The 13,064-nt window shown below is 38.0% G+C and overlaps 2 protein-coding genes across 15 annotated transcripts; one reads left to right on the plus strand and one right to left on the minus strand.

Annotated features, from left to right (window-relative positions):
- The first annotated feature begins 2,140 nt into the window (after positions 1 to 2,140).
- On the plus strand, positions 2,141 to 6,701 carry LOC116029924 (BTB/POZ domain-containing protein At3g05675). 7 transcript variants are annotated; one of them, XM_031271973.1, is made up of 4 exons: positions 2,141 to 2,242; positions 3,508 to 3,564; positions 4,318 to 5,622; positions 5,987 to 6,701. In XM_031271973.1, exons 2-4 carry the CDS (start codon positions 3,553 to 3,555, stop codon positions 6,017 to 6,019), a joined length of 1,350 nt encoding a protein of 449 aa, XP_031127833.1. In that variant the 5' UTR covers positions 2,141 to 2,242; positions 3,508 to 3,552; the 3' UTR covers positions 6,020 to 6,701. The 7 variants fall into 7 exon arrangements, with proteins under 7 accessions (XP_031127833.1, XP_031127829.1, XP_031127832.1 ...); XM_031271969.1 differs by having other exon boundaries at positions 2,162 to 2,242; positions 3,404 to 3,564; positions 4,274 to 5,622; XM_031271972.1 differs by having other exon boundaries at positions 2,162 to 2,242; positions 3,404 to 3,564.
- Positions 6,702 to 8,315: 1,614 nt separating this feature from the next.
- Positions 8,316 to 12,151, minus strand: LOC116028624 (BEL1-like homeodomain protein 1). Of its 8 annotated transcripts, none has more exons than XM_031270396.1 (7): positions 12,081 to 12,151; positions 11,760 to 11,871; positions 11,536 to 11,648; positions 10,484 to 11,333; positions 9,879 to 10,252; positions 9,688 to 9,748; positions 8,316 to 9,485 (listed from the first exon to the last, which is right to left on the minus strand). In XM_031270396.1, the coding sequence occupies exons 4-7, from the start codon at positions 11,300 to 11,302 to the stop codon at positions 8,643 to 8,645; spliced, it is 2,097 nt and encodes a 698-aa protein (XP_031126256.1). In that variant the 5' UTR covers positions 11,303 to 11,333; positions 11,536 to 11,648; positions 11,760 to 11,871; positions 12,081 to 12,151; the 3' UTR covers positions 8,316 to 8,642. The 8 variants fall into 8 exon arrangements, with proteins under 8 accessions (XP_031126256.1, XP_031126251.1, XP_031126252.1 ...); XM_031270391.1 differs by having other exon boundaries at positions 11,760 to 11,826; positions 11,926 to 12,129; XM_031270392.1 differs by having other exon boundaries at positions 10,484 to 11,412; positions 11,760 to 11,826; positions 11,926 to 12,129.
- Between the last annotated feature and the right edge of the window lie 913 nt (positions 12,152 to 13,064).

Consider the following 13,064-nt stretch of genomic DNA (forward strand, 5'->3'; position numbering starts at 1 on the left):
GACTAGTACACGTGCATGTTGCTTCCGATCATGCGGACCGGTTGGGTGACCGTCGACGGACCGATTGGGTGACCGTTGACGGACAAGTGATTTACGGACCGACTAGTACACGTGCATGTTGCTTCCGATCATGCGGACCGGTTGGGTGATCGACGGACCGGTTGGGTGACCGTCGACGGACCGATTGGGTGACCGTTGACGGACAGGTGATTTACGGACCGACTAGTACATGTGCATATTTACCCATCACCTATACTCTACATTCACACATTTTTGGACAACTCTATATTCAGCAATATGTTTACTAATTTATAAAAAAAAAAAAAGAAAAAGAAAAAAAGAAGAGACAAAAACGACGTAGTTTTGGACCCAGGTTGGAAAAAAAGAACAACTCTATAATTTGCCCTATTTTTAATAGTAGACTAAATTGATCAATTTTATAATATAGTGACTAAATTGAACATTTTATAATTATAGCGCCTAATTAAGTATTTAAATCTTACATAATAGTGTATATAACTTACATACAACAAACTTTTGTTATGTTAACAAATAAAGTTAACATATATGAATTCTTTTATGCAATTATAATAATTTCAAATTATTATAACTAGAGTTTTACCTGAACAAGGCTTTGAGTTTTTATAAAATATTATATTTGTAATTTAATTAATTTGTAAATATATTTAGTGATTAATCTTCATGTCTTATTTAATAAATATTTCTCATATTCATTAATATATAGTTTTAAATTTTTAATTAATTTTATATGTTGTCATTTTTGTAAACATATAATATATCAATTGTATTAAATTGAAAATCTTGTATAAACTAAAATATATAATTCAGTATATTGTATGTAGAATATTATATATCTATAAAAAATACATATAATTCTCTATTTATTAATTGAATTCAATTATTCCAAGAACCGTTTATCATTGCTTAAAAATTACTTGAATATCAAAATTTAACATGAATAATTTCTCTAACACGACAAATTTGGACTTCAACAACTTGAATATTTGAAAGTTGCCCATCATAAACCGGCGCATAAGAGAGCACACTTATGTTATACAATTCAAACTTATCAAAAAATTATATATATATATATATATATATATATATATATNCAATTGTATTAAATTGAAAATCTTGTATAAACTAAAATATATAATTCAGTATATTGTATGTAGAATATTATATATCTATAAAAAATACATATAATTCTCTATTTATTAATTGAATTCAATTATTCCAAGAACCGTTTATCATTGCTTAAAAATTACTTGAATATCAAAATTTAACATGAATAATTTCTCTAACACGACAAATTTGGACTTCAACAACTTGAATATTTGAAAGTTGCCCATCATAAACCGGCGCATAAGAGAGCACACTTATGTTATACAATTCAAACTTATCAAAAAATTATATATATATATATATATATATATATATATATATATATATATATATATATATATATATGAGTGCAAATCTATATAAATTTTCAATGTGAGATAAATATTACTTACTTATCTTTCCAACTCAAATTGGTGCACCTCGAGAATTAATTTTTTTTATTTATCCTTCCACTAAGAAAATTTTGAATCCACTTTTATCCGATCCAAATCGATATTGAATCTCACTAAAAATTATATTACAAATTGACCACTTTAAGTAACATTTTAAGTCAAAATTTTTTTTTCCAACAAATTCATCAAAACCCAAACAAAACCTTCCAATGTTGTTTATTAGTTTCTTTTGCAATATTAAGAAAAAATATTAATTGAAGTTTCACCTTTCACTAGATTCATTCCCAGCTCTAATTCTGCCTTTTGAATCAACAGCCTATTCGTATGTTCCTTGCCTCCTTGGCAATGCACATTTTCCGACTTTCTTGAGATGAAGAAACAGCAAAGGTTTCACACTTTCATGGCAAGTGTAATAATTATATTATTTAGCTTTAATTACATTATTATATAATTAATCTTAATAAAATAAAATAGTTATAATTATAATAATTTTTAAATTATTACAAATTGTATTTTAAAAAAAACATGTATAACACCTATACAGTATACACCAATAAAATATTAAATATTTTTGTGAATAAATAAAGAAACAGTGTACAACTTGGGAGCAAGTGGGAAGGTAAGGTAGAACAAAACTCAATTCCCCAACTTGTGCTGTCTGCTTCGCATGTACTGAATCCATTCCACCGCTTCAACAGGAAAAGGTATGTTTCCTCTCAATCCAAATTTCTACTTGCCTTCAACCTAATACTACATCGGCTACTGCTCCCCACACATCAATAATCAACAGATTCTTGATTAATCTGGACTTATCTTAGATTCTATCATCTTTATCTGCTGTTTAGTTCAATACCCATGGGCTGCATTTCCTTTTTTTTTTTTTTTTTCAATTCATATTTCAGTTANTCTTAGATTCTATCATCTTTATCTGCTGTTTAGTTCAATACCCATGGGCTGCATTTCCTTTTTTTTTTTTTTTTTCAATTCATATTTCAGTTATATGAATTAATAAATATTCCAATTTTAGCATCAGTTGGGAGAGAAGAAAGGGGTAGATGTGGGTAGTTCTGAATGGCAATAAACTTTACCCATTCTTGTTATTTGGGTGGACCATTTAATTAACTTGTGTTCAACCTGGGGTTTTTGAAGAAAGTTTTGTTTTTTTTGAAAGTATTGTTACATAAAGTTTGATTCTTTATGGATGTTCTGGATCTTTTGATTGCTTACTGGGCTGCTTCACTGCTTTTCTTTTCCCTTGCTTTTCCTGTTCTCTTGTGGCTTCAGATTCATTCTTCAGATGATTAGAACTAAGCTTTGAGTTGCCTAACCTTTGATGTATCAGATTTTTTTTGGTGTTTGTGCATAGTTCAAGAAGGGTTTTCCCCTTTATACTATATAGTCTTCATCATTTATTTGATGACTGGTTAGAAACCTCTGTGTGGTAATTCAAGAATGTAACCTTTTATAAATCCTCTTGAGAATTTCTTTTCTTTTTTAAGAATAGATGTTATTGTCATTACACATTTTATGAAAATCAAGAATATGCATAGGATTTGGGTAGTGTTTCCACATAGTCAGGTCAAAAACTTGTGGAAAGATGCATCACCATACCTGACACATTTATGACCTATGTAATCAACCTGTTATTGACCCAGTCTAAATGCCCAATTAGAAGCGTTTTATGTGGACTGCTTATATTCAACAACAGATTCAAGTCATCTGATGTTGCAGTTTCCTTATTGGTCGGCTTTCTATTTATGTTTGACATTTGCACTATTTGGGTCCTGACGGGGTGTAAATGTCTACTGTTTGCTATTGTTTGTTATGTAAGAATGTAACAAATTTCGTGTTTATTTTCTGACCAGGGTTAGTGTTCATTGCTCATGCTCTTTATACACTCATCTAGGAGAATTCCTCTGTAGCAGTTGCAGTACCATTTTATCCTATCCATATTCTTTATTGCTTACAGGTGATGCAATGAATAGAAGCTGAAGCAATTAGTTTTGGTTGTTTGATGGATTCACACGTAAGTTTCTTGACCTCTTTGAATGATCCTAAAATTTTGAGTCCTTACCTATTTTGGAGCCATTTTTACTGAAATCAATTGTCGGGCTTGTGATAGTATTGGTATTATAAACATGTTTAGTATCACTTTTGAAATGATGATTAGAATGTCGGTATTTTTGTGGTCGCCAAGTGTTCGCTTGTTGAATGTTAGGTTTTTAAGGTCGGGGAAATAGCCCTATAAAACAGAGTGTTCGTTTTCACTATGGAAAAATGTAGTACTACATTTAGTTTTGGATGTGAAGCATTCGTAATTGAAGCATGTCCTCCATTTCAACTAAAAGCCTAAGCTGATAGTTGGATAACTAAAAGCCTAAGCATTCGTAATTGAAGCATGTCCTCCATTTCAACTATATGCTCAACACGCACCCTCACATATGCCGGCTGATTACTTTTTGATGGGCTCCAAGCAACACGTGGACATAGTTTCTTTGGCATGGGATAGACTCGGATACCAAATTGAAGCATGTGCTCCTTCACAACTAAAAGCCTAAGCTGATAGTTGGATTACACATTTATGTTTATATATTATATGCTCAACAGATGTTATACTTGTTAATAGTTTTTTATCTGCTAGTAATATACGGAGTAAATGTTACGTATTGAAAGTTTATTAACCAGTTAAATTTGGTCTGTCATAAATCACACTGCTGAAATGCTGGATTTTGCAGAACTGCTTCTTACGTTCTTCTCTCCTATTATGTTCTACATTCAGCTAAATGAATCAAAAGCACCGAGCAGGATTGGAGATCGACCGACCAGTGATGTTGTAGTAAGGATTAGAACACAGGATGGTCGCGATCACAGGGTTTATTGTCATTCTCATATCCTCGTCCAACAGAGCAAGTACTTTGCTGACCGATTATCCGATACCTGGCCCACATGTCAAATCCTTGATTCCCGCAACTGTGTTGAGGTTCATTGTGAAGAATCTGACTTGGACTACTATGTCAATGTGCTTCGACTCTTCTATGTCATTTCGGATTGTTCGGTGACTGATATTTGCCAAGGTGTCAGGAGTGCTCTTGGCATTTTACGGGCAGCTTTCAAGCTCGGGTGCCCACAGATTATTACTGCGTGTGCAGAATACTTGGAAGCTGTTCCCTGGGAAGAAACGGAGGAGGAGGATATCCTAAAAACGATTCCGGGCATGGGATCCCAAGTGGCCCCGGTAATTGCTCGCCTACAACCGGTTCTTCCTTCTGCTGTGGTCAAAATATTCCTCTCAGCAATGCAATTTGCCACTTCCTTGCCTCCCGATTCTTTGAATGATCTGAAAACGACAGCTCAAGAACAGCTCGAGTACATGGTCGTTGAAGATGATGATGCTCCTCTGTTAACGGCTGATAACGAGATAAAACTAGAGGTAGTGCAATGCATTAAGAGACTGCACGATAGGTTTAGCCAACTTGTAGAGTCTTTACTGTGCGATGTCCAACAATCAATGTCTGAGGACGGGAAATTGCAATTATTTAAGTCCTGTCTATCGGATTTATCCTGGGCTTGCCAGATATTAACGAAATTGGAGATTATGAGAGATTTTGTTCATAGATGGACCGAGATATCAGTTAAAATAATAAAGGTTGTTCAGCAGTTGAGCCCCGAAGCTGAAACAATCGGGGCAAAATTGAAGGTTCTCGAGGTGGCAGCAAAAGTCCTAGAGGCAATAGGATATGGCACGGTTGTTCTGCCTGCAACAAAGCGGCTCCACATGGCAAAGGTCTGGCTTCCGTTTGTGCGGGCAATGAAGCCTTTGATTGATTCAGTGATTGTAGACAGCGAGGATGATCTGATCCCAAAAATAGACGGTGATTTATGGCAATCCTTAGAGGCGTCGTTTGTTTCAATGATACTTACATTGCCCTCGGCAGATCAGGCAGAGATCTTGACAGAGTGGTGGACAAACCAGCACGTCCAGTATCCCGACCTCACCGAGGCCTTTGAAGCGTGGTGTTATAGATCCAAGGCTGCCAAGCGAAGGCTGGCAATGCTCGAAGGAGATCATAGCACTGCCAATCCAGTATGATCACTTCTCCCGACAGATTAGAACACCATTTTGTCAATCTAATCGTTAGGAACTGGGAATTTTTTTTTTCTTCTGTTCTCGACATGGCTAGACATCAAATGTCTGGCAAAATGGTCTTGGTTTTGTAAATTCATACCCGTACTTCTGCCACCCCATTCTGTTCGATTGTTTTAACCGTGGGGCCTTTTGTAAAACTCGAGTTGTGCTTGACTGATGACTATCAATAGATTCTTTTCTCCCGTATTCTTGATGACCATTTGCAATGGTTAATCAAGTTCATCATATCCATCATTTTCTCACCATATCTGCACGATATTGTTACATTAATTAGCATTAACAGATGTTGCTGGTTTTGTAGATTTTCTTAATGGATCTGAGGCAGTCCAGATAAGGTCTTCACTTCAGTGGTCCTCGACCTCGGGAAAAAAGCATTGCTTTAGACATCTTGCCACGAAAAGCCATTGAAAGAGTCCTCATCAGTTAAGCAATATGTGCTAAAGACGAAAGATTTCAGCAACAGAATTATTCCTCAAGTGGTTTGCATCCACAAGCAATTACCAATTCAGGTTCACTTCCCTTTCATCAGATCAATCAACATCCAACCAAGAAACTATGGTTTCTGTTTTCGGCTTTATTCTCTTGGAGTGTTGAAAGATATGATGATATTCCGTTGAAACTTTCTTCATAACACTTGTGGCGATAAAGATTGAAAAGGCTTATTCTTATGCACACAACTTGTTCAATTGGTGCTTACTGCTAATGCTACATGTGTAGGCTGTGTAGCAAAACATTAGGGATTGTTTCAACACCTGATCGAGTTGCCAGAGAGTCTCCGATGTGCATCACATACTAGAGAAACATATGAGTTTATAAGACCATGAGTTAAACTAGTTAACTGATTGAATTCTTTTAGTGTAGTTTGCCCATGTGCATTATAGCACAGTGGAGTGACCTGTACCAGTCTTAGATTCTAACATGGTATCAGAGTTATATGCTGAAATCATGGTGGTTTTGGTACCAAAATAAAGCCAAAACATTGGGGATAAGTATAAAGTATGCAAATTGCCACTCTTTTTCCACTCTAATGGGCTCAAAAGTCAAAAGAACTATTAGATATATGGTAGTTTTTCTTCTCAAGGCACTGCATCTCATAAACCAAGATTTTGACTTTCATGAACATACTTTTACCCTTTGGACAAATGGCATTGATGAAAACATCATTTAGCTTGGAACCACACGGCCCACACCTATGTTCTAGATACACCCTAGCTAGTATGGACATTTCATCTAATGTCTAGGTTAGATACAAACATGGTTTTGTGAATATTGTACTAGATATTATGCAATACCAATATGTTAAGAAACACATACTAATGCAACAGGTTAGTTCAATTCCTAGTTCCTATTTAGACTTGTTAACAGTCCCACATAAAAAAAAAAAAAAAAAAAAAAAGAGAGAGAGAACATATTAGTTTATAAGGTCATAGGTTAAACTAGCTAATTGGTTGGATTCAATTTTTTAGTATGGTATGTTCCGTCAACTTTGGGTATGAGTGACATCCAGAGCTTTCGTCCAATTTCAAGACTGAGGGTTCAATAGAGAGAATAGTCGTGTAGCCGTACCAATGCTATTATAGACAGAAATAAATGTTTAAGAGAAAATTACGGAAAAAGGATTGTTATTGACCTTATGGGTTGAATTAGCCAATAAAATGGTATCGGTACTGGAATATGCTATTATTCTTGGAATTAAGGTTGCCTGGTCAGTGGGCAATGTTCTAAAATTTATGCATTGAGAAAAAAGTTCAGTCTCTAGAGACCAATCTGCAAATTCGTGGTACTCGTCTGTATGCACTACTTTCCAAAAGGAAAAAATGATTTCACCCCAATTTCTAAGGGATTCACAATAGGATCAATTCTATTGATTTTCTCTGCTAGGAATGAGTCTTGTACCTTGTGTCTCACGGCATAGTAGAGTTATTAACTTTCTTTTGGATTGATCAATTAGTTTAAGTTATAGTTCGAGATATTTTTTCTGCCATGATGAAATGTCTATGATGACCAAGCAGAGTTACAAGCTCTTTTTCTTGTCCACAAAAGATGAAATTTTCTTATAGTCAGAACCCCACACTCCGACCCGACAAGATAGTAAAAGGGTAAATCACGGTGACTCAGTGATCTATTAGGTGGGAGGACCAATACTTAGTGTCCACAAGGAGCTCATTATATTGGGTGTAACTCTATACTGTGTTTGCCAGGGCTCGAAACAAGCTCCTTTTCTTAAAAATTGAATGTACAAATTGTTCTGATAGGAATGAAGGTGGGCAAATCTTCTTGTTTTCCTTGAAATTTATGAACTCACCCTCCTAAGTTCTTGTTACCTGCTGCTGTCTGAGGATTCAAACTGCTGTTTAAATACAATATCCTGTGGTTTGATAACATCACTGTTCCTTTCCATAAGGACGGTATCGGAGTTGAGTCCCATTCAGAGTTGGCATAATTGTTGAACAAATACTATGGTAGATTAGAGTGTAATAAAAAAAAATGCAATAGTTTTGATTGTATGAATGAATTTAGTTAAAATGATGGTGTAATGATATCTGGGGAAGTGTTTTTTGATATGTTATTCTGTCCACTCAGAACCATCCTGGACTACTAGCAGAGAATGAAATGATGAAAAAAAGCAATGAAACTTAACATTATCTTCTTCTATACCATCCCAAATTATGTGTTTTTCCACATCCAATATAACAATCCCAATTATCTTATCTGCAACAACAAAATTAATATACAATCCTCAACCACATCTTCTAAAAGCCTAAACTATCCATAAGAACTCTAGTGGTTCTTCTGCAAAGTGTAGACCTGTACTATGTAAAAACTTGTAATTTTTAATTTTTTCAAGGTTGTTTGCACTACCATAAATAAAATTTCCTTCTTCCTAATAGTTTTGGGAAATGGAAGAAAATAGTGAAGAAGATCAGACAAAGAGGACCCTGCAGACAACCTTAATCTCAGGTGACAAAGTCTGGCAACAATTGTGCTGGGAACCTCTTCCGGTTCTGAATGTTGAAGTTCTCGAACACGCTGGTGGGGTGAGCAGATGTCGGGGTAGTCATTCCGCCAACAAAATCGTTTGCTGCTTCACCAATCACAACTCCCCTTCCCCCCATTTGAATGTCTTGGTTGGGGAGGAAATTGTGGTGTGTGGCAGCAGACATGGCGGCGGAGAGGTTTTCGCTGTGCTGCAGGCCGAGGGTGAGGGAGACAGCGTTGGTGGAATAAGGTGAGGGGAACTGCTCGGTGCTGAACCGCCCCATTTGCTCGATTGGGTAGGACCCGAAGGCGGCCATGAAGTTTGTTGATCCCTCCAAGGGGAATCCTTCTCTGGTTTGCCTGTCATTGCCAAATTTCACGGGGGCGGGCTTTGCTGCATCGATGGCTATTGATGGAACGATGGCGCTATGCAGCAGCATGTCTGAGCCCCGGGGCTTCTTTGGACTTCCCTGAGTAATGCTGTCCATTTCTGAGGGTCCAATGAGGCTGAAACCTGCAGGATGGTTGGTATTCATGGGTATCCCATTCATAGATGTTGATGCAGTGGACATTGATGGATTATTATTATTATTATTGGCTTGTTTTGGGGTGTCAATTTCATTCCTATCTTGATTTTCTGAGCCAGGGGGACTTTTGTGTTGTTGCAGAGATGCTGACCCTTCTTCATCTGCTTCCTCTTTGCTTGTTTTGTCCTCTGCTCCTCCTCCACTCTTTTCTTGCTCCTTGATCTCTTCCAGGTACATCTCTTCCACCATCGGTTTCCATAGCCGAACTCGAGCATTAATGAACCAATTCGACACCTGAATCCATCAATTCACAAACAACAACAACAACAACAAGACGCTTAAAGATCAATTCTGTAACTGAAAACTTGAAATCTATTGGGCAGAGGCCTGAAGGACCAAATCCAGGACCCTGCCTTCCGAAAATGTGACGCTGACAAGTGGTATCAGAGCATAGGTGTTACGCTAACAAAAACAACTGAATGAATCATTCCCTCACCTGACTCCTAGTAAGGCCTGTCTGTTTAGCCAGCATGATTTTGTCAGAATCCTTGGGATAACTGGACACAATTAGGACAGAAAGTGAGGAATCAATGATATGATAATGAAATTTGAATTGGACAGAAAGTGAGGAATCAATGATATGATAATGAAATTTGAATTTCACAGATTCTTGAAATTCAAACTTACGGATGGAGAAAATGTTCAAAGAGCCAAGCACGAAGCACAGAAACGGAACGCTCAGGCAATCCTCTCTGGGGTCTCCAAGCATTGTGCTGGATCATTCCCAACTGTTGCAGAGCCCTCTGTTGTCGGAGCTGATTGTCCACCAATTTCAGCCGGGATGAACCTTCCACCTTCATTCCCACACCGTCTTCCCCTAAGCTCTTGCTGGCCGCTCGTACTTGCCCCAAGATCGCGTCTTTCAGGCACCGGAATTGCTTCGAGATCGTCTGCAACGCCACCGCCGTGTAGGTTCTCGCGGAACCCGGCCCTGCCGCTTGCTCAAACCATGATATTACAAAGTGCATCTGTTGATGATATTGTCTGTACCTCTGCTCCACCTACAAAAATCCCAAAATTCAATCATCAAGAACATAATTGAAATAGAATTCTGTTGTCGATGACCTTTGACATGTCTCTGATATCAAATTAAAGTAATTGCTTCATCTCAACTAAAAGTCTAAGCTGAAGCTGATAGTAGGATGTATATTTATGTTTTATATAACGTCATAACAAATTTTAACAAAATTTGTTCATATAGATTATACTATTTTAGAAGATGATTAGCATACCTCATCAAGCATGTTTACGAGCTTTGCTTTCTTCATTTGAATTTCCTGCCTCTCTGCAGTAGTGAGCTCGGTGGTGCGGTTACCACTGCTACTCTCTACTCCGGCTTGTCCCTCGCCGGAGGAGTCTCCGGCGAGACTCTTGGCTTGAGAATTAGCACCTTTGGCTGATTCAGCGCCGGTTTTTATTCCCTTGCCGACATTAACAACCTCTTCAAGGAGCTCTTGTGTTGCCTTCAAATACTTGGAACTCAAAATCCTACTTTGAGCGCCATTCACGCCATTGGAAACGCCGGAAGCGGAGGAGGACGATCCGCCGGATACCCTCACCTGATCGTCGCCGGACGTCGGAGAAATAGCCGCGGTCACCATCTGCTGCGACCCGGCGTCGCCTTCGCCCCGGAAATTCCCATGCTGAGAGGACAGGCTCAAGGACAGCCCACCCTGGGCGCGTGTCACCTCACGCGCCGCCGCGAGCTCAACCGCCGGCGGCGGCGGCGGCCCGTACATGTTGCTATACTGAGACCTGATGAAGCCGTGGAGGGCGGCGATATCATGCTGAGAGTGCACCGCGGCCTCCTGAGACCCCGCGGTGGCGAGCGGGATGCCGACAAACTGTTGGGACTGCGACTGCGGCGGCGCGTGTGACAACGTAACAGCGTTCCCGGAGGCGATTGAGTTGAGGAACCCGAAGCTGGTCCCCGCCGCCGGCTGGGTGTCAGAGAATCCAACATTTACATACCCAGGGTTCATCAGTATGAGAGTTTGCAACCCATCACCCCCTCCTTGGATTTCCGAGTTACCATGAAAGTACGTTGCCATATCCCTTCTTTCTCTATCAACCTAATTATCACTGCAAACACATCAACACCACCTAGTCACCTTTCACTTCAACCAAACCCACAAAACATCTTTTCTCATCATTTCTTTCCCTGTCCAGGTAAAACAGATAACCGTGCTCAATTTCAACTAAAAACTTAAACTGATAACCAGACTGTACAATTATATCTTATACTGACTATATATTGTATGCTCAACAATCAACACATACATACATGAAGGTGAGAAAGAGAAGATTCAGTTCATCCCATCTAGTTACAATGATGAAACTTGAAAGGGTTTTTGCAAATTCAATTCAATTCACTAGTTCCTTGTATATATAGAAACCCTGCAAAATTCAAGAACAACACAAACTAGATTAGATAAGTAGTTTGATATATTTAATTGTTTAATCTATGATTAGATGACATGATATGTATATATATATATATATGGGTACCTCAATGGTGGGAAGGAAATCTGTGCACGTGTTCTCACATCATCATCACCATCATCATATGTATAATCTGCGGCAAAAGAAAAGAGACAAAAATTTTGGTTTACAGTGACACCTGCAGAAACGCAAAAACACAGAAAATTGCTAAGAAATTAAAGCACATACAGACCCAAAGAGTGAGGCCGTACGCCACGCCTTTCTACTTGATCTACAAAGATCTATATATCTGTGGAGTTATTTATAGTATCTGTGTATATATATATACCCATGTATAGATATATGAATAGATCGGACAGTGGGAGCTTGTACGTACTATGCAGTTACCTGCCTGACTTATGCTGTCATACTCAAATCAATACTCTCTCTGCAACTTTTTCTTTAAGACTAAAGAGAGAGAGATATAAGTCTATAAATGGAGTAGTGGGTAGGGGTAGGGTGGGGGGTGGGGGTGGGGGGATGGGGGATGGGGCTAAAAGTTAAGAGGAAAAGATACCCATCTTTATTCAACTATTTACCCACTCTATTCACTACTACCATGCACCTCACTATAACCCAAAAGGGATATAATGTAAGTAGTATTAGTAAATTTTTGTCCCTCAAAGATGAGTAATTTTGTTGTAAAAAAAAAAGTGAGCTTTTTGAGTGCAGTACATACTTGGGAATTGGTCAAAGATGAATTGACTATCTTCCCTCTCTTTTCCCCGGTAAGTTGTCTACAATCTGCTACTCAAGAACTAATTAAATTATACGGGGCAGTTTTTAAAACTTGTCAACAATCTGCCACCCAAGAACCAATTTTGAAACTTGTCCAGAACCAATTGAGTTATCTGTGCGGACAGTTTTTGGAACTTGTCCACAATCTGTCACCTAAGAACGAATTGAGTTATCTGTGCGGGCAGCTTTTGACATTTGTCTACAATCTGTTACCTAAGAACCAACTGAGGTATCCTTGCGGACTCTTTTTCTAAAAACTGTTAGTGATGAATGATGAACTTAATAGAACATAGAGAACTTTTTAGAGTGAAAGATGGACATATAAAATGATGTGTGTGTTTGTATGTGTATATGGGGAATGCTATCTATCAATCTATCGCCATTAGCCGCCTGTCAGAAGATAGAAACGGCTGAAAAACTAGGAAACGTCCTCTTCCACTAATTCTTTACACTTTATATTTTTTGTATGTATAAAAAAAAAGTGAAAAAGAAAACAAGAGGTGAATGGAGAGGTGTGTTAGGAGGAGGGAGAAGAGAAGAAGATGATGATGAGTGTTGGGGCCCTTCTTTTTTAATTATTGATCTCTCTTTGTC

The sequence above is a fragment of the Ipomoea triloba genome, chromosome 9, assembly GCF_003576645.1.
Source record: "Ipomoea triloba cultivar NCNSP0323 chromosome 9, ASM357664v1".
NCBI classification, from domain to species: Eukaryota; Viridiplantae; Streptophyta; class Magnoliopsida; order Solanales; family Convolvulaceae; genus Ipomoea; species Ipomoea triloba.

What these genes read in the sequence shown, in the direction of transcription:
- LOC116029924 (XM_031271969.1), top strand. Translation starts at nt 4,303, where the DNA reads ATGTTCTACATTCAGCTAAATGAATCAAAAGCACCGAGCAGGATTGGA. An exon ending in ATCATAGCACTGCCAATCCA is followed by an intron (nt 5,623 to 5,986) that starts GTATGATCACTT and finishes CTGGTTTTGTAG; the next exon opens with ATTTTCTTAATGGATCTGAG.
- LOC116028624 (XM_031270396.1), bottom strand. Translation starts at nt 11,302, where the DNA reads ATGGCAACGTACTTTCATGGTAACTCGGAAATCCAAGGAGGGGGTGAT. An exon ending in TCGTAAACATGCTTGATGAG is followed by an intron (nt 10,253 to 10,483) that starts GTATGCTAATCA and finishes GGATTTTTGTAG; the next exon opens with GTGGAGCAGAGGTACAGACA. An exon ending in CAGGCCTTACTAGGAGTCAG is followed by an intron (nt 9,486 to 9,687) that starts GTGAGGGAATGA and finishes TGATGGATTCAG; the next exon opens with GTGTCGAATTGGTTCATTAA.